Source organism: Arachis hypogaea, chromosome 15 (assembly GCF_003086295.3).
Source record: "Arachis hypogaea cultivar Tifrunner chromosome 15, arahy.Tifrunner.gnm2.J5K5, whole genome shotgun sequence".
Taxonomy (NCBI): Eukaryota; Viridiplantae; Streptophyta; class Magnoliopsida; order Fabales; family Fabaceae; genus Arachis; species Arachis hypogaea.
Window position 1 is genome coordinate 15,023,138 of NC_092050.1, and position 23,866 is coordinate 15,047,003.

The following is a 23,866-nucleotide window of genomic DNA, read 5'->3' on the forward strand; positions in this document are numbered from 1 at the left end:
GCAGTCCAAACTAAAATGAACCTATTAGAATAAAAAAAAGTATTTCAAATATCAAGTTGCAATAATGTCATAACTCTTCTATATATTATATACATTATAACCCTATTATTACTACTATTATATTACATGGACAGTCAATTGTTACAAGCTTCTTCTATACCATTATATTAAATATTACATTATTTAGAAGGAACAGTAGAGAATTAGACTCGAAATTATTTTAAAAATTATTGAAGCAATTTTAGGAAATCAATCGAAAAAGAGTTACAAAATTATCAATAATAAGAGACAGAAATGATTGGCATTGGAAAATTGTAGGGCCAGCAAGCTCAATTATTATGTATTATTAACAAAAAAGGAGGTTCGGTTTTCCCTCTCAGTTCCAAGTGGTTTGGAAATAATTACATCGAATGGCACATGTGAGGTCTATCCTGCCAGGCAGACTCTATAAATATTCACATGTGGCAAATACCCTCTCATACTTGTCCGATTCAGTTTTCATTGCCCAATTCATTATCATCATCATTTTTCTTTCCTTAGTTACCACCGCACAATTCATATTGACTCATTAGCTTCGTTCATTTGATCATATCCAATGGGAACTTCTACTAATAATAACGACTCTTCTAATGATATTCCATGTTCTTACATACCCGTGCCGGATAGCCTCGATGCGGCTGAGGCTATGGCGGAACCGCGGAGACAGGTGAAGGGGTTGCTTGTGATTTTTTGTGGGCTTTTAGTACTTTTTTCGTTGGTGGCCTTCAATGGGTCTTATAGGGGATCCAATAATGCCCATGAACAAGCGTCATTGGCAACAGCATTAACAAGCATTGTTGATGAAAAATCTACATCATCAGAAACAGTACCTTCTTCTTTAACATGGCAGCAAGCAGTGTCTCGCGGTGTGTCTGCTGGTGTGTCAGAGAAGTCCAACAGGCTATTCAGCAGCAACAATGGTGAAATGTATCCGTGGAACAATAGCATGTTATCGTGGCAGAGAACAGCTTTTCATTTTCAGCCTGAGAAGAATTGGATGAACGGTATCTTCTTTTCCTTTGACTCGCTTATTCTTTTAAAAAATATAAACAAACAAATGAATTAGAAGATTGTAAAAGGTCGTTATCATATAAAGTACAAAGCGGTTAACATGGAAGAATATATAATTATATATATTATATATAAACAAAATTTACATGACTAATAGTTTTATAATAAATTTATAACTAGTATAAGAAACAAAATAACTAAATAAATAAATCAGATAAACTTTTTTTTATTACTGTGAAAGAAGAAGATTATTAATAACATGTTAGTAGAGTACATATATGAATACATATTTGTTAGTAAAAAAAAAGTGATTGAAAAAGTATTAACAATTTGTAATAACTCGGAATAAAGATTAATTCCTAACAAAGAGCCTAGCTCAACTTCTCTATTTTTTAGATCTTCACCCTTTTTTTTTTTTCATCTTTTTTTTTTATTTCTTCAAATTGGTTTTTGAATGGCAAAAAAAACACATTTCACAATACATGTTGAGAAAAAAATTATTAACCACCTTAAATTTCTCATAAATAATCTGTTAACTTAAATTATATTGATTTACTATTTGATACTCTCTCTGTCCAATAAAATATGTTATTTTTATCTAAACTTTTGTGCTGCAAAATAAGTTATTTTGTCAGTTTAAGAATATTTTAATATTTTTTATTAATTTTTTACTTAATTATTCACTAATAAATATTTAATAATTTTTAAATTAAAATAGTTTATACATTTTACCTATTCTAAGAATGAGTCATTCTTACCTAGAGGTCGTGACAACTAGATAGTCATGCTCTGGCGGCAATAAATCCGAAACCAAGATGAATACTTGTTAATGTACATATCTTTGTGATACGTAAAAAGCAAGATATGTTTATTGACCGGATCAGAGTAACCTGATTCTCGCTTATAGTCAAATTGATCTTGTCGGAACTATTCCTTTGAACAGCAGATACATAAATAATTAAAAATAAAATGTACCGAATGTTTGATGTTTGCGACTAATTTTTCTCTTGTTCTTGTCTGGCGACTTTGGCATGCGCTGACGGGGTTCTGCTGCTATCCTCTGCTTCAGATCCTAATGGTAAGAGACCACCCTCTCCTTTTTCCATAGCTCTTTACTTTTCACAATATATAATCGGTTGTTTAACAACAATAACAATGACAATAATTTGCTGCATTTTTTTGAATGTCTACCATTGACTTAACCCAAGTCTATATGTTTTGTGCAAGAATTGGTCTATAAATATATGAGAAGTTACGAGGATGTTTACCTCGTTTGTTGGTCAGTCAAGGATTTGACATTTATGTGACCAAACAGTATTAGTAATATAATAATGGACTGAACAGGGCCTAAAAAAAGTGCATACACACGTGGCAATTGAATTAAAGAAAAATATAAAGTATATTACCTGTCAATTTATTATTAACAATAATTAATTATTATATTTTAGACACATGTATAAAGAGATATATCTAAAAAATATATTTATAAAGACATTTTTATTAAACACAATCATAAAAAAATTATTTTTATTAGACATATTTACAAAGACACTTTTATTAAATATAGCTATAAATAAAAATTAGTAGAAGTTAGCAGAAATGTTATTAATAAGGTAGCGGGAATGTTAAATTAATTGAAAGCAGAAAAAGAAAAAGGATTAAGCAATGAAATGAATTTTCAGGTCCACTATACTACAAGGGATGGTATCACTTCTTCTACCAGTACAATCCAAACGCAGCCGTATGGGGAGACATAGTTTGGGGACACGCCATCTCAAGGGACTTGATTCACTGGCAACACCTTCCACTTGCTATGGTTGCTGACCAATGGTACGACAAGAACGGCGTTTGGACCGGCTCCGCCACCATCTTACCCAACGGCAAAATCATCATGTTGTACACTGGTTCCACCAACGAGTCAGTGCAGGTTCAAAACCTTGCATACCCTGCTGATCCATCTGATCCCCTCCTCATTGATTGGGTCAAGTACCCTTCCAACCCTGTCTTGTTCCCTCCACCTGGCATTGGTGCCACTGACTTTCGTGACCCAACTACCGCTTGGCTTACCTCCCAAGGCAAGTGGCGTATCACCATTGGATCCAAGCTTAACAAAACTGGCATTGCTTTGGTTTATGACACCCTGGACTTCAAGACCTACGAGCAGATAGAGGGCTTCCTTCGTGCTGTTCCTACAACCGGCATGTGGGAGTGTGTTGACTTTTTCCCTGTTTCCAAGGAGGTTGAGAATGGCTTGAACACTTCTGTTAATGGGGCGGGTGTGAAGCATGTCATGAAGGTTAGTTTAGATGATGACAGGCATGATTACTATGCAATTGGCAGCTATGATGAGAAGAATGTCAAGTTCATACCAGATGATGTTGACAACGATGTTGGTGTTGGATTGAGGTATGATTATGGTGTGTTCTATGCGTCCAAAACTTTCTTTGATGATAGCAAGAGAAGGAGAGTGTTGTGGGGTTGGATTGGAGAGTCTGATGCTGAATATGCTGATGTTGCCAAAGGCTGGGCTTCACTTCAGGTATATACTACTACTACTATTAGTATACACCATATATAGCTACCTAGCAATAACATTATACTAATTACATTGTTTTTAATGTTACAGGGTATTCCGAGAACAGTGGCACTTGATACGAAAACAGGTAGCAACTTAATTCAATGGCCTGTTGCGGAGGTGGAGAGCTTGAGACTGAGAAGCGATGAGTTTAAGGATTTGAAGGCAAAGCCAGGATCCGTGGTCCCAATAGATGTTGGGACAGCTACACAGCTTGATATTGTAGCTGAATTTGAGATTGAAAAGGAAGAGTTGGAGAAGGCAACAAGCGAGTCTAATGTGGACTATTACAGTTGCGAGAGCAGCGGTGGAGCAGCAAAGCGTGGTGCCTTGGGACCTTTTGGTCTTTTGGTTCTTGCAGATGATGGGCTTTCTGAGTACACTCCAGTGTACTTCTATGTGGTTAAAGGAAGTGATGGAAATCTCAAGACTTCATTCTGCTCCGATCAGTCAAGGTCGTCTGTGGCAAGCGATGTAGTAAAGAAAACATTTGGAAGCTTGGTTCCAGTACTTGAAGGTGAAAAGTTTTCTGTGAGGATATTGGTGGACCATTCAATAGTGGAAAGCTTTGCGCAAGGTGGAAGGACCACGGTGACATCAAGGGTGTACCCAACAAGGGCAATCTATGGAGCTGCTAGGTTGTTCTTCTTCAATAATGCAACTGCTGCTTCTGTTACTGCTTCACTCAAAGTTTGGCAGATGAATTCTGCATTCATAAGACCTTACAACCCTGACCAGACCAACTAGCTTTGGCATGCAAAACAAGAGATCAATTCTGTTTCATGGGAAGCCTTATTTTTTGTACTTCGCTCCGTTACTTTCTGTAAATGATTGTATTTGCAATATCATCTTTCTTTTGCTTCTTTAGTATAAAGCCTCAAGCATCGTTGTTTTAATCTTATCAAATGGCTTTTCTACAAAACGAACATCCCAATTTACAACTACCTTTGACGAAACCAAGTACAATCCCCAAGACTAGATAACCAGCTACAGAGGAAAACAATAAAACAAAGAATCATTATCTCTCCTTTCGTCAAAATTGGTCAGAGACTAATGGGCTTATCATTTTTACTGCTTTTTTGGCGAAAAGTTACCATTCTATGTTGGGCCTTTCCGACAGCCAAGTTTTAACAGGCTCATTTTTTAGTTACTCCTCTTTATTTGAATTTTTTGGCTGGTTATAGCAGGAAATTAAAATTTAATAGACAAAATAATAAAATAAAAAATAAAAAGTTAAATAAGAAAATTAATGTAAAAACTAATAATTGAAAAGTAATCAAAGTAGAGGTCTATACGCTTCCATAGCATAAGTAGTTAAATTTAAAAGTGACAGAATTTTGTTAATGGCAATGGCAAGTATTCATATTTTGATCCAAAAATATAAAGTCAAATCTAATAAGAGTAAAAAGTTCACTCAAAAAGGATGATCTCTATTATATACTCGATTTCTTTAAGGAGATCAGATATAATATAAGGAACCAGTTTTTCTTATCTAAATAAGTAACTATTTTTCTGAACTCCTACCTTCTCTATCTCCATTATTGGAAGCAATTATAAACACTTAATAATATTCTAATAAATTTTTAATTTATATTTTAATAATGTTTAATCATCATCTCAGTTTTTCAAACTCAACAACAATGTTATAAATATAATTAAAAACTCAGAATAGCATAAACAAAAAACTTTAACAGTTATAAATATAAAACCTACTTACAATTTGGTCTCAAGGGACTGAAGAGACCGAACCCCTTAGAGACGAGAATGAAAGGAGCGTGGGGCTGAGCAAGATCAAAACAGCAACTAAGACGGTTCATCAGCATCAACGACGGTGATGTCCCTGACGGCCAGCTCCGTTGATAGCAACAGCAGCCGCGATGATGGTCAATGGCTCCTCCATCGCGACTCTCTCTTCCTCCCTTCTCTGTCCAACTCAATCTCTCCCTCTTCATTCAGCAATGACGGTAACTGCAATAGAGACGACGGCGGCCTCAACAGCAATGGAAGCAGTAGTAGCAGAGGAACGGCTCCTCCCCTGTCACGTTTCTCTCTCTACTTGCTTCTTCTCTCTCCTTCGGCTCCTTAATCACAGCAGCAGCGACGGAACGACGACGTCTCCTTTGACTGCGACAATCATCGTCGCCTCCTTTCCTCTCCTCCGTTCATTGCGTCTTTGTTCCCTCTCTTCCCGCTCTCATAGTCGACGTCGTCCTCTCCTTTCCCCCCTCTTTTGCTTTCTCTCTCATTCATTCTCTCTTCTGAGTTTTTTTTTGTTTCATTATTCAGCGTGTGTGGGAGAGTGAATGGTGAGGTAAGTGTTATTGAAATTAGGGTTTAGGATTTTAAAAAAGGGGCAAGGGATAGTTTTGGTATTTTTATAAAATTAGAGGGTAAATGTAAAATGTTTCAAAAAAAAAATTGGGATGTTACAGAATCAAAATTAATATTCTTGAGTTTAAAGGGAGATTCCAACCTGACATCGACTGGCTTTGCACAACGAAAAGGGTGTTCGAATTAAAAAACATTCTAGATGACAAGCGCGTGAAGCTTGTAGCAATCAAGTTGAAGAAGCATGTGTCAGCTTGGTGGGAGAATGAAGTTAAAGTAACAAAGCGACGTTGTGTCGAATTTTCTATGGGGAGAAAATATAAGGATACAGTGTGGTGTGATGTCAGCCCGATGGATGCATGTAACTACTGTTAGGACGTCCTTGGCAATATGATCGTTGAGTTATTCATGAGGATTTCAAAAATACATATTCATTTATCAAATATGGCAAAAAGATCGTATTAACTCTGTTATAATATGTCACCAAAAAAAAAAAAAAAAACTCCGTTATAATATATGTAGATGGTCAAAAGAATCAAGCTAAGCTATGTAGGGAGGACAATGCAGGAGTTCTTTCCAACTCAAGGAGAACAATGCAGGAGCATATATCTTTACGTTTGTATTATTATATTGTGTTATGAGTCCTCCCCTACTAGTATAAATATGCATATGTACCCCTTTTACTTACGAAGTTGAGTTGATTGAGTTATATATTAAATAAGTTCTATGCTTTGATGAGCGAATAATTTATACGCTTTTTGGCATTATTTTTAGTATATTTTTAGTAGGATCTAGTTACTTTTAGGGATGTTTTTATGCTAAATTCACATTTCGGGACTTTACTATGAGTTTGTGTATTTTTCTGTGATTTCAGGTATTTTCTGGCTGAAATTGAGGGACTTGAGCAAAAATCAGATTCAGAGGTTGAAGAAAGACTGCAGATGCTGTTGGATTCTGACCTCCCTGCACTCAAAGTGGATTTTCTGGAGCTACAAAACTCCAAATGGCGCGCTCTCAATTGAGTTGGAAAGTAGACATCCAGGGCTTTCTAACAATATATAATAGTCCATACTTTGCCCAAGTTTAGATGATGTAAAATGGCGTTGAACGCCAGTTCCATGCTGTAGTCTGGAGTCAAACGCCAGAAACAGGTTGCAAAGTGGAGTTAAACGCCAGAAATAGGTTACAAACTGGCGTTCAACTCCAAGAGAAGCCTCTACACGTGTAAAGCTCAATGCTCAGCCCAAGCACACACCAAGTGGGCCCCGGAAGTGGATTTCTGCATCATTTACTTATCTCTGTAAACCCTAGTGACTAGTTTAGTATAAATAGGACTTTTTACTATTGTATTTAGAGAATCTGGAGATCTTTTCATCTTTTCATCTTTAGATTACGTTTTGGGGGCTGGCCATTCGGCCATGCCTGAACCTTGTTCTTATGTATTTTCAACGGTAGAGTTTCTACACTCCATAGATTAAGGTGTGGAGCTCTGCTGTTCCTCATGAATTAATGCAAAGTACTATTATTTTTCTATTCAATTCAACTTATTTCGCTTCTAAGATATCCATTCGCACCCAAGAACATGATGAATGTGATGATTATGTGACGCTCATCATCATTCTCACTTATGAACGCGTGCCTGACAAACACTTCCGTTCTACATGCGAACAAGCTAGAATGAGTATCTCTTGGATATCTAATACAGGGGACCGAGTCCGAGTTATTAGTGTCTTCGTGGTATAAGTTAGAACCCATGGACGGCCATTCTTGAGAATCCGGAAAGTCTAAACCTTGTCTGTGGTATTCCGAGTAGGATTCAGGGATTGAATGATTGTGACGAGCTTCAAACTCGCGAGTGCTGGGCGTAGTGACAGACGCAAAAGGATCAATGGATCCTATTCCAGTATGATCGAGAACCGACAGATGATTAGCCATGCAGTGACAGCGCATTGGACCATTTTAACTGAGAGGACAGGTGGCCATTGACAACGGTGATGCCTAACATACAGCTTGCCATGGAAAGGAGTAGGATTGATTGGATGAAGACAGCAGGAAAGCAGAGGTTCAGAAGAACAAAAGCATCTCTATACGCTTATCTGAAATTCTCACCAATGAATTACATAAGTATCTCTATCTTTATTTTCTATTTATTTATTATCATTATTCGAAAACTCCATAACCATTTAATATCCGCCTGACTGAGATTTACAAGATAACCATAGCTTGTTTCAAGCCAACAATCTCTGTGGGATCGACCCTTACTCACATAAGGTTTATTACTTGGACGACCCAGTGCACTTGCTGGTCAGTTGTGCGAAGTTGTGAAACAGAATTAAGAACATGAACGTGCGTATTTAGTTTTTAGCGTCGTTACCAAGGAAGAAATGATCACGATTTCTGCGCACCAAGTTTTTGGCGCCGTTGCCGGGGATTGTTCGAGTTTGGACAACTGACGGTTCATCTTGTTTCTCAGATTAGATAATTTTATTTTAATTTTAACCTTTTTGTTTTTACTCTTTTTTTTTCGAAAAATACAAAAAAAATTTTCTTCTTTTTCGTTTTTCCAAAATAATTTTTGAAAAAACCAAAAAAAAAAATAAAATCATAAAATCAAAAATATTTTTGTGTTTCTTGTTTGAGTCTATAGTCAGTTTTTAAGTTTGGTGTCTTGCATGTGTTTGTTTTTCTCAATTATTTTCGAAAATTTCATGCATTGCATTCTTCGTGATCTTCAAGTTGTTTTTGGCCAGTCTTCTTGTTTGATCTTCATATTTTCTTGTTTTGTGTCTTTCCTTGTTTTTCATATGCATTCTTGAATTATTAATGTCTAAAGAATAAAAAAAAATCTTTTAGTTTGGTGTCTTGCATGTTTTCTTTTCTTGAAAATTTTTCAAAAATAAGTTCTTGGTGTTCATCTTGACATTCAAAGTGTTCTTAGTGTTCATCTTGACATTCATAGTGTTCTTGCATGCATCACATGTTTTGATCCAAAATTTTCATGCATTGAGTCTTTGGGTTGTTTCTCTCTTTCTTTCTTAAAATTCAAAAAATAAAAAAAAATATCTTTCCCTTTTTCACTCATAAATTTTCGAAAATTTGAGTTGACTTTTTCAAAACTTTTTAAAATTTAGTTATTTCTTATGAGTCAAATCAAATTTTCAATTTAAAAATCTTATCTTTTTCAAATCTTTTTCAAAAATCAAATCTTTTTCATTTTTCTTTCATAATTTTCGAAAATTCCAAAATGATTTTCAAAAATCTTTTTCTTATATTGTTTCATAATTTCAAATCTTTACTAACAATTAATGTGATTGATTTAAAAATTTTAAGTTTGTTACTTGCCTAGTAAGAAAAGTTCAATCTTTAAATTTTAAAATCATATCTTTTTAGTTTCTTGTTAGTCAAGTAATCAACTTTAATTTTCAAAATTAAATCTTTTTAATTTCCTTTTCAAATCCTTTTCAAATCCTTTTCAAAATGATTTTCAATCATATCTCTCAATCATATCTTTTTCAAAATCAATTTCAAAATCTTTTCTAACTTCTTATCTTTTTCAAAAATAATTTTCAAATCTTTTTCAATCAATCTTATCTTTTTGTTTCAATCATATCTTTTTCAAAACTACCTAACTAATTCTCTCTCTAATTTTCGAAAATCACCTTCACATTTTTCAAAATTCCTTTTTAATTAACTAATTATTTTAATTTTTAATTTTAATTTTATTTCTTTTCTAATTTTTGAATTTTACTCTAATTTCAAATTAAAAACAAAAATATTTCAATTTTAATTTGTTTAATTTTCGAAATTCCCTCTCTCTTATCTCCTTCTAATTATTTATTTATTTATTCACTAACACTTCTCTTCATCTCAAAATTCGAACCCTCTCTCTCTCTTGGTGTTCGAATTTCTCTTCTTCTATTCTTATATTCTTATACTCACATAAAGGAATTTCTATACTATGACATAGAGGATTCCATATTTTGTTTTGTGTTCTCTTCTTTTTCATATGAGCAGGAGCAAGGACAAGAACATTCTTGTTGAAGCAGACCCTGAACCTGAAAGGACTCTGAAGAAGAAACTAAGAGAAGCTAAAATACAACAATCCAGAGAAAACCTTACAGAGAATCTTGAAAAAGAAGACATGGCCGAAAATAATAATAATGCAAGGAAGATGCTTGGTGACTTCACTGCACCAAATTCCAATTTACATGGAAGAAGCATCTCAATTCCTGCCATTGGAGCAAACAACTTTGAGCTTAAACCTCAATTAGTTTCTCTGATGCAACAGAATTGCAAGTTTCATGGACTTCCATCTGAAGATCCTTTTCAGTTTTTAACTGAGTTCTTGCAGATCTGTGATACTGTTAAGACCAATGGGGTTGATCCCGAGGTCTACAGGCTTATACTTTTCCCGTTTGCTGTAAGAGAGAGAGCTAGAGTATGGTTGGACTCTCAACCTAAAGATAGCCTGAACTCTTGGGATAAGCTGGTCAAGACTTTCTTAGCCAAGTTCTTTCCTCCTCAAAAGCTTAGTAAGCTTAGAGTGGATGTCCAAACCTTCAGACGGAAGGAAGGTGAACCCCTCTATAAAGCTTGGGAGAGATATAAGGAACTAACTAAAAAGTATCCTTCTGACATGCTTTCAGAATGGACCATCCTGGATATATTCTATGATGGTCTGTCTGAGCTATCAAAGATGTCACTGGACCATTCTGCAGGTGGATCCATTCACCTAAAGAAAACGCCTGCAGAAGCTCAAGAACTCATTGACATGGTTGCAAATAACCAGTTCATGTACACTTTTGAAAGGAATCCTGTGAATAATGGGACGCCTATGAGGAAATGAGTTCTTGAAATTGATACTCTGAATGCCATATTGGCTCAGAATAAAATATTGACTCAGCAAGTCAATATGATCTCTCAGAGTCTGAATGGATTGAAGGAATCATCCAACAGTACTAAAGAGGCATCTTCTAAAGAAGAAGCTTATGATCCTGAGAACCCTGCAATAGCAGAGGTGAATTACATGGGTGAACCCTATGGAAACACCTATAATCCCTCATGGAGAAATCATCCAAATTTCTCATGGAAGGATCAACAAAAGCCTCAACAAGGCTTTAATAATGGTGGAAGAAACAGGTTTAACAATAGTAAACCTTTTCCATCATCCACTCAGCAACAGACAGAGAACTCTGAGCAGAATCCATCTAACTTAGCAAATATAGTCTCTAATCTATCTAAGGCCACTTTAAGTTTCATGAATGAAACAAGGTCCTCCATTAGAAATTTGGAGGCACAAGTGGGCCAGCTGAGTAAAAGAGTCACTGAAACTCCTCCTAGTACTCTCCCAAGCAATACAGAAGAAAATCCAAAGAGAGAGTGCAAAGCCATTGATTTAATCACCATGGCTGAACCTACAAGGGAGGGAGAGGACGTGAATCCCAGTGAGGAAGACCTCCTGGGACGTCCAGTGATCAATAAGGAGTTTTCTTCTGAGGAACCAAAGGACTCTGAGGCTCATCTAGAGACCATAGAGATTCCAATGAACCTCTTTATGCCCTTCATGAGCTCTGATGAGTATTCTTCTTCTGAAGAGAATGAGGATGCTACTGAAGAGCAAGTTGCCAAGTACCTTGGTGCAATCATGAAACTGAATGCCAAATTATTTGGTAATGAGACTTGGGAAGATGAACCTCCCTTGCTCATCAATGAACTGAGTGATCTGGATCAACTGACATTGCCTCAGAAGAAACAGGATCCTGGAAAGTTCTTAATACCTTGTACCATATGCACCATGACCTTTGAGAAGGCTCTATGTGACCTTGGGTCAGGGATAAACCTCATGCCCCTCTCTGTAATGGAGAAACTGGGAATCTTTGAGGTGCAAGCTGCCAGAATCTCATTAGAAATGGCAGACAACTCAAGAAAACAGGCTTATGGACAAGTAGAGGACGTGCTAGTAAAGGTTAAAGGTCTTTACATCCCTGCTGATTTCATAATCTTAGACACTGGGAAGGATGAGGATGAATGCATCATCCTTGGAAGACCTTTCCTAGCCACAGCAGGAGCTGTGATAGATGTTAACAGAGGAGAATTAGTCCTTCAATTGAATGGGGACTACCTTGTATTTAAGGCCCAAGGCTATCCTTCTGTGACAATGGAGAGGAAGCATGAAAAGCTTCTCTCAATACAAAGTCAAACAAAGCCCCCACAATCAAACTCTAAGTTTGGTGTTGGGAGGCCCCAGCCAAACTCTAAGTTTGGTGTTGGGAATCTATAAAATTGACCTGATCACCTGTGTGGCTCCGTGAGAGCCCACTGTCAAGCTATTGACATTAAAGAAGCGCTTGTTGGGAGGCAACCCATTTATTTATTTAATTCTATTTTTATTTTTATTGTTCTTTTATGTTTTATTAGGTTCATGATCATGTGGAGTCACAAAATAAATACAAAAATTAAAAACAGAATCAAAAACAGCAGAAGAAAAATCACACCCTGGAGGAAGGACTTACTGGTGTTTAAACCCCAGTAAGGAGCATCTGGCGTTGAACGCCAGAAACAAGCAACATCCTGGCGTTTAAACGCCAGGAATACACCCTGAGAAGAGCTAGCGCTGAACGCCAGAAACAAGCATGAAGCTAGCGTTCAACGCCAGAAACATGCTGCACATGGGCGTTGAACGCCCAGAACAAGCATCACTTCGGCGTTTAAACGCTAGAAATGCATGCAAAGGCATTTTGCATGCCTAATTGGTACAGGGATGTAAATCCTTAACACCTCAGGATCTGTGGACCCCACATGATCACTTCAGGATTTGTGGACTCCACAGGATCCCCACCTACCTCCACTCATACTCTCCCCTCTTCTCATTCATCCTCTCTTCCCAATAAACACTCTTCCCCAAAACCCTTCACCAATCACCTCAATCTCCCTTCCCTATTACCACCTACCACCACTCACATCCATCCACTTTTCCCCATAAACCCCACCTACCTTCAAAATTCAAAATCACTTTCCCACCCAAACCCACCCACTATGGCCGAACCTACTCCCTCCCCCTCACTATATAAACCCCTCTATCCTCCTTCATTTTCACACAAGACAACCCTATCTTCTACACCTTGGCCGAATACACCTCCCCCTCACTCTCCTCCATATTTTCTCTTCTTCTACTTCTTTTCTTTCTTCTCTTGCTCGAGGGCGAGCAATATTCTAAGTTTGGTGTGGTAAAATCATAAGCTTTTTGTTTTTCCATTACCATTGATGGAACCTAAGACCGGAGAAACCTCTAGAAAAGGGAAAGGGAAGACAAAAGCTTCCACCTCCGAGTCATGGGAAATGGAAAGATTCATCTCCAAAGCCCATCAAGACCACTTCTATGATGTTGTGGCCAAGAAGAAGGTGATCCCCGAGGTCCCTTTCAAACTCAAGAGAAATGAGTATCCGGAGATCCGACATGAGATCCAAAGAAGAGGTTGGGAAGCCCTAACCAATCCCATTCAACAAGTCGGAATCCTAATGGTTCAAGAGTTCTATGCAAACGCATGGATCACTAGGAACCATGATCAAAGTGAGAACCCGAATCCAAAGCATTGGCTCACCATGGTTCGGAGGAAATACTTAGATTTTAGTCCGGAGAATGTAAGGCTGGCGTTCAACCTACCAATGATGGAAGAAAACGCACGCCCCTACACAAGAAGAGTCAACTTTGATCAAAGGTTGGACCAAGTCCTCATGGACATATGTGTGGAAGGAGCTCAAAGGAAGATTGACTCAAAAGGCAAACCGGTTCAGCTGAGAAGATTGGACCTTAAGCCTGTAGCTAGATGATGGTTGGAGTTCATTCAACGCTCAATCATTCCCACTAGCAACCGGTCTGAAGTTACTGTAGACCGGGCCATCATGATCCATAGTATCATGATTGGGGAGGAAGTAGAAGTTCATGAGATTATACCTCAAGAACTCTACAAGGTGGCTGACAAGTCCTCCATTATGGCAAGGTTGGCCTTTTCTCACCTCATTTGCCATCTATGCAATTCGGCTGGGATTGACATAGAGGGAGATATCCTCATTGATAAGGACAAGCCCATCACTAAGAAAAGGATGGAGCAAACAAGAGAGCCTATTCATGGATCTTAAGAGACGCATGAAGAAGCTCATCACCAAGAAATTCCTGAGATGCCTCAAGGGATGCACTTTCCTCCACAAAATTTTTGGGAGCAAATCAACACCTCCCTAGGAGAATTAAGTTCCAACGTGGGACAACTAAGGGTGGAATATCAAGAGCACTCCATCATCCTCCATGAAATTAGAGAAGATCAAAGAGCAATGAGGGAGGAGCAACAAAGACAAGGAAGAGACAAGGAAGAGACATAGAAGAGCTCAAGGACATCATTGGTTCCTCAAGAAGAAAACGCCACCATCACTAAGGTGGACTCATTCCTTGTTCTTAAATTGTCTGTTTTTTGTTTTTATGTTAAATGTTTATCTATGTTTGTGTCTTCACTATATGATCATTAGTATTCAAGTGTCTATGCCTTAAAGTAGTGAATATGAATCCATCACCTCTCTTGAATGAAAAATGTTTTAATTACAAAAGAACAAGAAGTACATGGTTTCAAATTCATCCTTGAAACTAGTTTAATTATTTTGATGTGGTGACAATACTTTTTGTTTTCTGAATGAATGCTTGAACAGTGCATATGTCTTTTGAAGTTGTTGTTTATGAATGTTAAATATGTTGGCTCTTGAAGAATAAGGAAAAAGGAGACATATTATTTGATAATCTGAAAAATCATAAAAATGATTCTTGAAGTAAGAAAAAACAGTGAATACAAAAGCTTGCAGAAAAAAAAAAGAAAAGAAAAAGCAAGCAGAAAAAGTCAAAAGCTCTTAAAACCAAAAGGCAAGAGCAAAAAGCCAGTAGCCCTTAAAACCAAAAGACAAGGGCAATAAAAAGGATCCAAGGCTTTGAGCATCAGTGGATAAGAGGGCCTAAAGGAATAAAATCCTGGCCTAAGCGGCTAAACCAAGCTGTCCCTAACCATGTGCTTGTGGCGTGAAGGTGTCAAGTGAAAACTTGAGACTGAGCGGTTAAAGTCAAGGTCCAAAGCAAAAACAGAGTGTGCTTAAGAACCCTGGACACCACTAATTGGGGACTTTAGCAAAGCTGAGTCACAATCTGAAAAGGTTCACCCAGTTATGTGTCTGTGGCATTTATGTATCCGGTGGTAATACTGGAAAACAAAGTGCTTAGGGCCACGGCTAAGACTCATAAAGTAGCTGTGTTCAAGAATCAACATACTGAACTAGGAGAATCAATAACACTATCTGAACTCTGAGTTCCTATAGATGCCAATTATTCTGAACTTCAATGGATAAAGTGAGGTGCCAAAACTATTCAAGAGGCAAAAAGCTACAAGTCCCGCTCATCTGATTGGAGCTAAGTTTCATTGATAATTTGGAATTTATAGTATATTCTCTTCTTTTTATCCTATTTGATTTTCAGTTACTTGGGGACAAGCAACAATTTAAGTTTGGTGTTGTGATGAGCGGATAATTTATACGCTTTTTGGCATTGTTTTTAGTATATTTTTAGTAGGATCTAGTTACTTTTAGGGATGTTTTTATTAGTTTTTATGCTAAATTCACATTTTGGGACTTTACTATGAGTTTGTGTATTTTTTTGTGATTTCAGGTATTTTTTGGCTGAAATTGAGGGACTTGAGCAAAAATCAGATTCAGAGGTTGAAGAAGGACTGCAGATGCTGTTGGATTCTGACATCCCTGCACTCAAAGTGGATTTTATGGAGCTACAGAACTCCAAATGGCGCGCTCTCAATTGCGTTGGAAAGTAGACATCCAGGGCTTTCAAGCAATATATAATAGTCCATACTTTGCTCAAGTTTAGATGACGTAAAATGGTGTTGAACGCCAGTTCCATGCTGCAGTCTGGAGTCAAACGCCTGAAACAGGTTGCAAAGTGGAGTTAAACGCCAGAAATAGGTTACAAACTGGCGTTCAACTCCAAGAGAAGCCTCTACACGTGTAAATCTCAATGCTCAGTCCAAGCACACACCAAGTGGGCCCCGGAAGTAGATTTCTGCATCATTTACTTATCTCTGTAAACCCTAGTGACTAGTTTAGTATAAATAGGACTTTTTACTATTGTATTTAGAGAATGGAGATCTTTTCATCTTTTCATCTTTAGATTACGTTTTGGGGGCTGGCCATTCGGCCATGCCTGAACCTTGTTCTTATGTATTTTCAACGGTAGAGTTTCTACACTCCATAGATTAAGGTGTGGAGCTCTGCTGTTCCTCATGAATTAATGCAAAGTACTATTGTTTTTCTATTCAATTCAACTTATTCCGCTTCTAAGATATCAATTCGCACCCAAGAACATGATGAATGTGATGATTATGTGACGCTCATCGTTATTCTCACTTATGAACGCGTGCCTGACAAACACTTCCGTTCTACATGCAAACAAGCTAGAATGAGTATCTCTTGGATATCTAATACAGGGGATCGAGTCCGAGTTATTAGTGTCTTCGTGGTATAAGTTAGAACCCATGGACGGCCATTCTTGAGAATCCGAAAAGTCTAAACCTTGTCTATGGTATTCCGAGTAGGATTCAGGGATTGAATGACTGTGACGAGCTTCAAACTCGCGAGTGTTGGGCGTAGTGACAGACGCAAAAGGATCAATGGATCCTATTCCAGTATGATCGAGAACCAACAGATGATTAGCCATGCAGTGATAGCGCATTGGACCATTTTAACTGAAAGGACAGGTGGCCATTGACAACGGTGATGCCTAACATACAGCTTGGCATGGAAAGGAGTAGGATTGATTGGATGAAGACAGCAGGAAAGCAGAGGTTCAGAGGAACGAAAGCATCTCTATACGCTTATCTGAAATTCTCACCAATGAATTACATAAGTATCTCTATCTTTATTTTCTATTTATTTATTATCATTATTCGAAAACTCCATAACCATTTAATATCCGCCTGACTGAGATTTACAAGATGACCATAGCTTGTTTCAAGCCGACAATCTCTATGGGATCGACCCTTACTCACGTAAGGTTTATTACTTGGACGACCCAGTGCACTTGCTGGTCAGTTGTGCGAAGTTGTGAAACAGAATTAAGAACCTGAACGTGCATATTTAGTTTTTAGCGCCGTTACCAAGGAAGGAATGATCACAATTTCTGCGCAGCATGCTTATTTTTCTATAGGCTCTTTGAGAGTAAGAGGTGCATCCTTAGTTTAGCCAACTAAAGTGGATTTTTGGCTATTTTTATCATAGTGGAGTTATTAATCTCGCTAAGATTGGTGATCTAAACGACGCTCCAGCATCAGCAAACCTCGTATCTTATTCTTTGTATTTTATTTCTATAACTTGAATACAGTTCTTTTTTCTTTATATATATATAAAAGTTGAATGAAATATTGTAAGTAACTGTTGTTACAAATTGCTTGAATGAAGCAGCGATTCTAATTTTAACTGTAGTAGCATAAAGAAAGAAAATAATTGATGAAGCATCATAATAATTAATTATTTTACAAGAAGACATGATCAATCCTTTATCTTCCTCGGATGTTTGTCAGACTCATGTAATTGATGGAAGATGCTCCATCATTTCTAAGAGAAGACTCTATATCTATCATAGTCTGTATTTAAATGAATGCTAGCTGTTTGGGAGGAGGAAGATTAACAGTCTCACTATTAAGCATCGAAATTACTGCAGTCATAGTAGGCCTATAGCTTGCAAGTTCTTGTACACACAAAAGACCAATATGTATGCACCTCGTTATGTCTTCTTTATTGCTTGGATTTGATATTTATGGATCTATTAATGATGCTATGTTGTCATTTCTCCACAATTTCTAAGCCTGCAAACATTAACAGTAAGCATGTACTGGTTGTTAACCTTCACATTACTAGGAACTAGGAAGAAATTCCTTTTGGAAAAGATTAAATTGACGTGAGTAATTTAAAAAAACTTACAAACCCCAAAAGGTTCAAAGATTCAACATTCTCATAAAAGCTACTATTTTTTCTACCATTAATAATCTCCAAAAGTAAAACACCAAACCTAAATACGTCTGATTTTTTTGAAAATAGTCCTTGTAAAGCATATTCTGGTGATATATAACCACTGCATAAATTTTAAAGTTAATTTCTTTAATTATCATTTCATATATAAATTAAATTCCAACAAAAGATAGAATACTTATAATGTTCCAACAATTCTTCTAGTATTGGCTTCATTTTCAGTATTCTCAAAAATTTTTGCCATACCAAAATCTGATATTTTCGGATTTAACTCGTTATCTAATAATATATTACTTAATTTCAAGTCTTTGTGTATAATCTTTAATCTAGAATCTCTGTGAAGATAAAGTAGAGCTCGAGCGATTGTTAAAACGTTTTTTCCAATTTAATACCTTTTGTTTAGGCGGATCTGCAATAACAACAAATTGTTATGAGTATTTTAGCTATATATCAAAGAAGGACCCAAATTAATTGAATGATAACAAATTCATCCACTGAAAAGAGATTCATTTTTATCAAATAAGATGAAATGATGGGAACTAACCAAATATATGTGCATCCAAACTTCGGTTTGGTAGGTATTCATAGATCAAAATCTTTTCATCTCTTTCGATGCAACATCCAAGAAGTCTGACAAAATTTCGATGTTGAAGTTTTGATATTACCATAACTTCATTCATAAATTCTTCTACACCTTGTCCAGATGTTTTTGAAAGTCTTTTAACTGCTATCTCCTGTCCATCTTCCAATCTACCCTGAAAGATATGAATAAAACTCACAATCTGTGGGATATAACACTTACTGTGTTAAGAAAAAAGATACATACTGTAATACTAATACCTTATGTACAGATCTAAAACCACCTTGTCCTAGCTTATTATTTGAGTGGAAGTTGTTTGTTGCAGTAGCAAGCTTTTCAAGCTCAAATAGTGAATTATCCGGAAGTTCAACGTGACTCATATCATTAACATAACTTCTTCTCTGAATTCTTTAAAGTGCTTTCACTGCACAGAAATATCAAATGTTTCAAACTATTTATTCTGCATAGGAAAACATATTGTATGAATTGTAGTTACCTCCTCTGATTGCCCTTTTCCTCAAGATATATGCACAAGCCACAATAAGAGCCATTGCTATTATGACCAAAAGAACTATGATCAGTGTGTGAGTTTTCTTCTTTTCAGTGTTCAAAGAAATTAAGATAAAGTTAGTCCTGGTGTTCTACATGTCATCATGTACAAACAAGGCATTGAGCAATGAAATTCATAATAAAGTTACCAAGTTCCGAAGAGGAAACTCGAATGTAAAGATCAATGCCTCCCATTGAGAATTGCTGTATGTCCATCAAGTTTCCACACCATAACATGCAGCCAATGCCAGAATCATAAGTGTATGCAATGCAAGAGCAATTTGCCAAGCACTCAGTTCTGCAATCATAAGCAATGGAAGATAACCACTGTGAAAAATCTGGAACCTTGACATTTTGCAGCTTCACAAACCCATCACTACTCCCATTATTTCTAACTCTCTCATCACATTGCAGAGGCTTCTTCCTCACACAACCGCTGCTCCAGTTTTGTTTATTCCACTCTTGAGCATTTTTTGGCTCAAACCCTCTCAAACAGCTGCAGATAGGTGAATTTTTAGGATCACAGATTCCAAAGGGACCACACTCTCCATAAACATCACACACAGAGCTTACAGCAGACCAGTCCACAATCCAATCTCTCTTTGCATAATCCCAACAGGTTTCATGAAGGTTTCCATCAGAACTCAACACATACATCATTGACACATTCGCATAGTTGTATGAGAGGTAGTAAGTGCCGTTGGTTTCACCTTCACCATCTAAGGAGAACCCGTCAAGATAGTTCGCGTTCATAGTAGGTATCCCAATAAAAACTTGACCGTTCCATGGACCACTTCGCCAATAAGGTTGAGTTCCTCTCCATATGAACACTTGAGCGATGTGAAGCGGTTCAAGACTCATAGTGAAGTCTCCTATGGATGGATCATTAGGAGTTCTCCATGAGGTGAGTTTCACTCTCTTGCCGGTAATCTCATTGGTGCTAAGCTCCATTTTCGGCAAGAAAGTATCTGCAAGGTGCTGGAAACTCTGCCAAAGGATCCTTCCTATGGTGATTTCTTACAACACAAGGTTTCCGGTGTTCTGAAGCTGTGCCGTTGTGTGGATGTAATATTTGTGATGTTTGTTGACCAAAGAATCTGCTTCTGTTGGTTCATGAAAACAAGGTTTCCATCCTCAGATATTTTGAGATGCCTTGAAGAAGAATCCTTTATAGGTTGGTTTCTGACGGCAACCCAGACCACAGAAGATTTGGACATGTACCAAATTCCGAGGTAGGATAAGGTTGATGAGTTAGAATGGGTGAAGAATCCTAGGTGGAACAAAGTGTTGTTGGAGCTTAAGGTTTTGGGGTCCTTAAGGATGTAATTAGAGGAGGTTATGGTGTCTAATAAGGAATTCGCAACATGGCAGAAGCTAAGTGTTAGTAGCAGCAAAACTGGTATGTGCATGTCACCTATGATGAAGTGAAGTAACATCATAATTACATGAAACGGTTAAAGTTCTTGGTTGGATAGAAAAGTTTGGAAGATGACTGTGAACAAGTTTTTCAATCACAAAGACAATAAGTTTCTCCACCTTAGATAAGTTAAATAAATGGTTGGTTTATTGAATATTGTAGGTATAATATAACCTATTTCTGACACCAGCTGTTTTACTTTTTATATTTTATCATATTTTTTCTTGAGAAGGGTACGTACATAATCATTATTGTTGATTTATGTTTACTCTACATTTTATTTATTAATTCGTGTCTGTATAATATTGTTACAATTAGAATCAAATTTTTTTTTAAATTAAGAAATTCTTTTTCTCCTTACTAATTTTACAACCAAACTATGCCACATATCACTCTCTCATTATAATTGAAATTAAATCTTTTCCTTCAAAATTAAAGAATTCTTCTCTCCTCTATACTAATTTTACAACCAAAATGTGCTACATGTTACTCCCTCATTACAATTGAAATTAAATCTTTTCCTCCAAAATTAAAGAGTTCTCCCATCCTCCCTCTTCCTTCTTCTATCTCTCCACTTTCTTCAACCACTCTATCTATTTTATATATCATTATTAATATTAATATTAATTATAAATTACTAATTTGACAATAAAAGATGTGCAACATGACATTCTTTAATTGTATTAAAATTAAAATTAAAATTAAAATATACCTATATTATGTATCATATATTACTATATAATTTAATAATCAAATGTGTCACATGAAACTCTCTTATTAAAATTGAGCAAAAATATTTTTTCAAAATTAATAAACTCCCTTCCTAAATTCTCTCATCTACTTTCCTCTATTTTTCTATTTCTCTCTATCATTTTTACTCTATATATAATTTATATTTTATATTAGTAATTTGACAAATCAAAATCTGTCATATGAAATTTTTTTATTACAATTAAAATAAAAAATTTTCTTCCAAAATTAACAAACTCTCATTCTCACTCTCATTCTTCATCTATATCTTTCTCTCTCTTTTTTCTCATTCTCTATTTTTTCTACCTTTCTCTTCTACAGAAAACAAAATTAACAAAATAATATAATTCAAATAAAAAATAGGGTAAAAAACTCAAATAAGCCAAAGGGAGCAAAATTTTACACAAATCCGCCAAACCAAAATCTGCTTCATGAATCCACCAATGCACATTTATATGTAGTTCGAACCAGCCTGATTCGAACTCCATTTCTACATAATTCGAACCAGCTTGGTTCGAATTATACACAAACACATGCACACACTAATTCGAACCAGCTTGGTTCGAATTATACACTTATTAAAATAATTAATAATTTAAAAATTAAATAAATATATATTTTATTTTATACATTAAAAAAAAGCTAACAAAATATTTAATTACGAGACTTCTTTAAAATATTAATGAGCTATCGATTCGAATTTCATACAATACTCTTTTGTCCATTTTTAATAACTCATGAATATTTTTTAATAATTTTTTTAATAAATTTATTTAAATTATACTACAAAAAATATTTGATCCTATACAAAACAATTTAAAAAAAATGGCTTAAAAAATATTAGAAGTACTATAAAAATTTGTAACGTTCTAATAACTTAGGTAAATACATGCATGTACTCAAATTTTAAATAAAATACTCTACATAGTCAATAATAATTTAGAAATAAAAGAAAATATTTTGTTCCATATAAAACAATTAAAAAAATATTTTATTCTATACAAAATAATTTTAAAAAAATGGCTTAAAAGATGTTATGAGTACTATAAAAGTTTGTAATATTCTAGTGATTTAGGTAAATACATGATAAAAATATTTTTTCTTTAATTTCTAAATTATTATTGACTATGTAGAGTATTTCTTTAATGTCCTAAATCATTAGAACGTTACAAATTTTTATAGTACTTTTAACATTTTTTAAGCCATTTTTTTTAAATTGTTTTGCATAGGATCAAATATTTTTTTAGTATAATTTAAATAAATTTATTAAAAAAATTTATTAAAAAATATTCATGAGCTATTAAAAATGGACAAAAGAGTATTGGATGGAATTCGAATTGATAGCTCATTAATACTTCAAAGAAGTCTCGTAATTAAATATTTTGTTAGCTTTTTTTTAATGTATAAAATAAAATATATATTTTTTAATTTTTAAATTATTAATTTTTTTAATAAGTGTATAATTCGAACCAAGCTGGTTCGAATTAGTGTGTGCGTGTGTTTGTGTATAATTCGAACCAAGCTGGTTCGAATTAGTCTGTGCATGTGTTTGTGTATAATTCGAACCAACCTGGTTCGAATTATGTAGAAATGGAGTTCGAATCAGGCTGGTTCGAACTACATATACATGTGCATTGGTGGATTCATGAAGCAGATTTTGGTTTGGCGGATTTGTGTAAAATTTTGCTTCCCTTGGTTTATTATTGTGATTTGCCCTAAAAAATATTATTATTATGTACATATTTTTTTAGTTTTTTATTTAATTTTAAATTTTTATCTCTTATCTTTCTACTCTATATTTTTATTTCTCTTCTTTCAAATATTTATTACATATAATTTGGAGAGAATACTAATGTTATAATTAAAAGTTAGAATCAATATTCAATTGTTTTAAAAAAAATTAATTTTGAGTTAATTTTATAATTATCAATATAATTTTGTATGCTAATATCTAATTATATTTTTATATACATAAAGAGAAAAAATATTATTTTTAAATAACAAGTATAAAAATTAATTATTTTTATTTATGCAACAGACTTAACACCTAATTAAACGTAAAAATATACACGTTAAATTTTTTCAAATTTTAGATAACGAATGTTAAAATTAATTATTAATAAAAAATTAAACTTTTTCATATAAAAATAATAACTAAAAACTGTATTATTTGATTTTTTATCTATAAATTGGTATTCTTAATAAAAAAATTTTGTGGACCTACAACTTTTTTTGGTAAAAATAGTATGATATTATAAATTTTTTTTGCCATATATAATTTATACTCTCAAAATAAAATTGATTATAATTTTAAAAAATATATATTTTCATAATATATTATTACGAGTAAAAATACTAATAAATTTATATAGACAGGGTTTAATAATAGTCTAATGTTATATTTAGTCTCCCTGAAATTTCTTGACATCATTCAAGGATTTTGACAACGAACTGATAGATATTTAGTCTAATGTTATTTTATATATTTTACATAAAAAATTTTAATTAATAATTTTAACATGTATTTACAACATATATGTTATTTAAATTC

The 23,866-nt window shown here is 35.0% G+C and overlaps 1 protein-coding gene, 1 long non-coding RNA gene and 1 pseudogene across 4 annotated transcripts; 1 reads left to right on the forward strand and 2 right to left on the reverse strand.

Moving 5' to 3' along the window:
* Positions 1–312: 312 nt before the first annotated feature.
* Positions 313–2,736, reverse strand: LOC140179606 (uncharacterized). 2 transcript variants are annotated; one of them, XR_011873181.1, is made up of 2 exons: positions 2,026–2,736; positions 313–1,072 (listed from the first exon to the last, which is right to left on the reverse strand). It is a non-coding gene; the product is annotated as an uncharacterized lncRNA (long non-coding RNA). The 2 variants fall into 2 exon arrangements; XR_011873180.1 differs by having other exon boundaries at positions 1,809–2,265.
* LOC112749609 (acid beta-fructofuranosidase) lies at positions 332–4,492 on the forward strand. Of its 2 annotated transcripts, XM_025797902.2 has the most exons (4): positions 332–1,043; positions 2,120–2,128; positions 2,733–3,589; positions 3,677–4,492. In XM_025797902.2, the coding sequence occupies exons 1-4, from the start codon at positions 596–598 to the stop codon at positions 4,370–4,372; spliced, it is 2,010 nt and encodes a 669-aa protein (XP_025653687.1). In that variant the 5' UTR covers positions 332–595; the 3' UTR covers positions 4,373–4,492. The 2 variants fall into 2 exon arrangements, with proteins under 2 accessions (XP_025653687.1, XP_072074746.1); XM_072218645.1 differs by lacking the exon at positions 2,120–2,128.
* Positions 4,493–18,197: 13,705 nt separating this feature from the next.
* Positions 18,198–20,527, reverse strand: LOC112746902 (G-type lectin S-receptor-like serine/threonine-protein kinase At1g11330; annotated as a pseudogene).
* Between the last annotated feature and the right edge of the window lie 3,339 nt (positions 20,528–23,866).

Coding starts and splice junctions, on each gene's coding strand:
- LOC112749609 (XM_025797902.2), top strand. CDS start 596: ATGGGAACTTCTACTAATAATAACGACTCTTCTAATGATATTCCATGT. Junction 3,590..3,676: donor AAGGCTGGGCTTCACTTCAG/GTATATACTACT, acceptor TTAATGTTACAG/GGTATTCCGAGAACAGTGGC.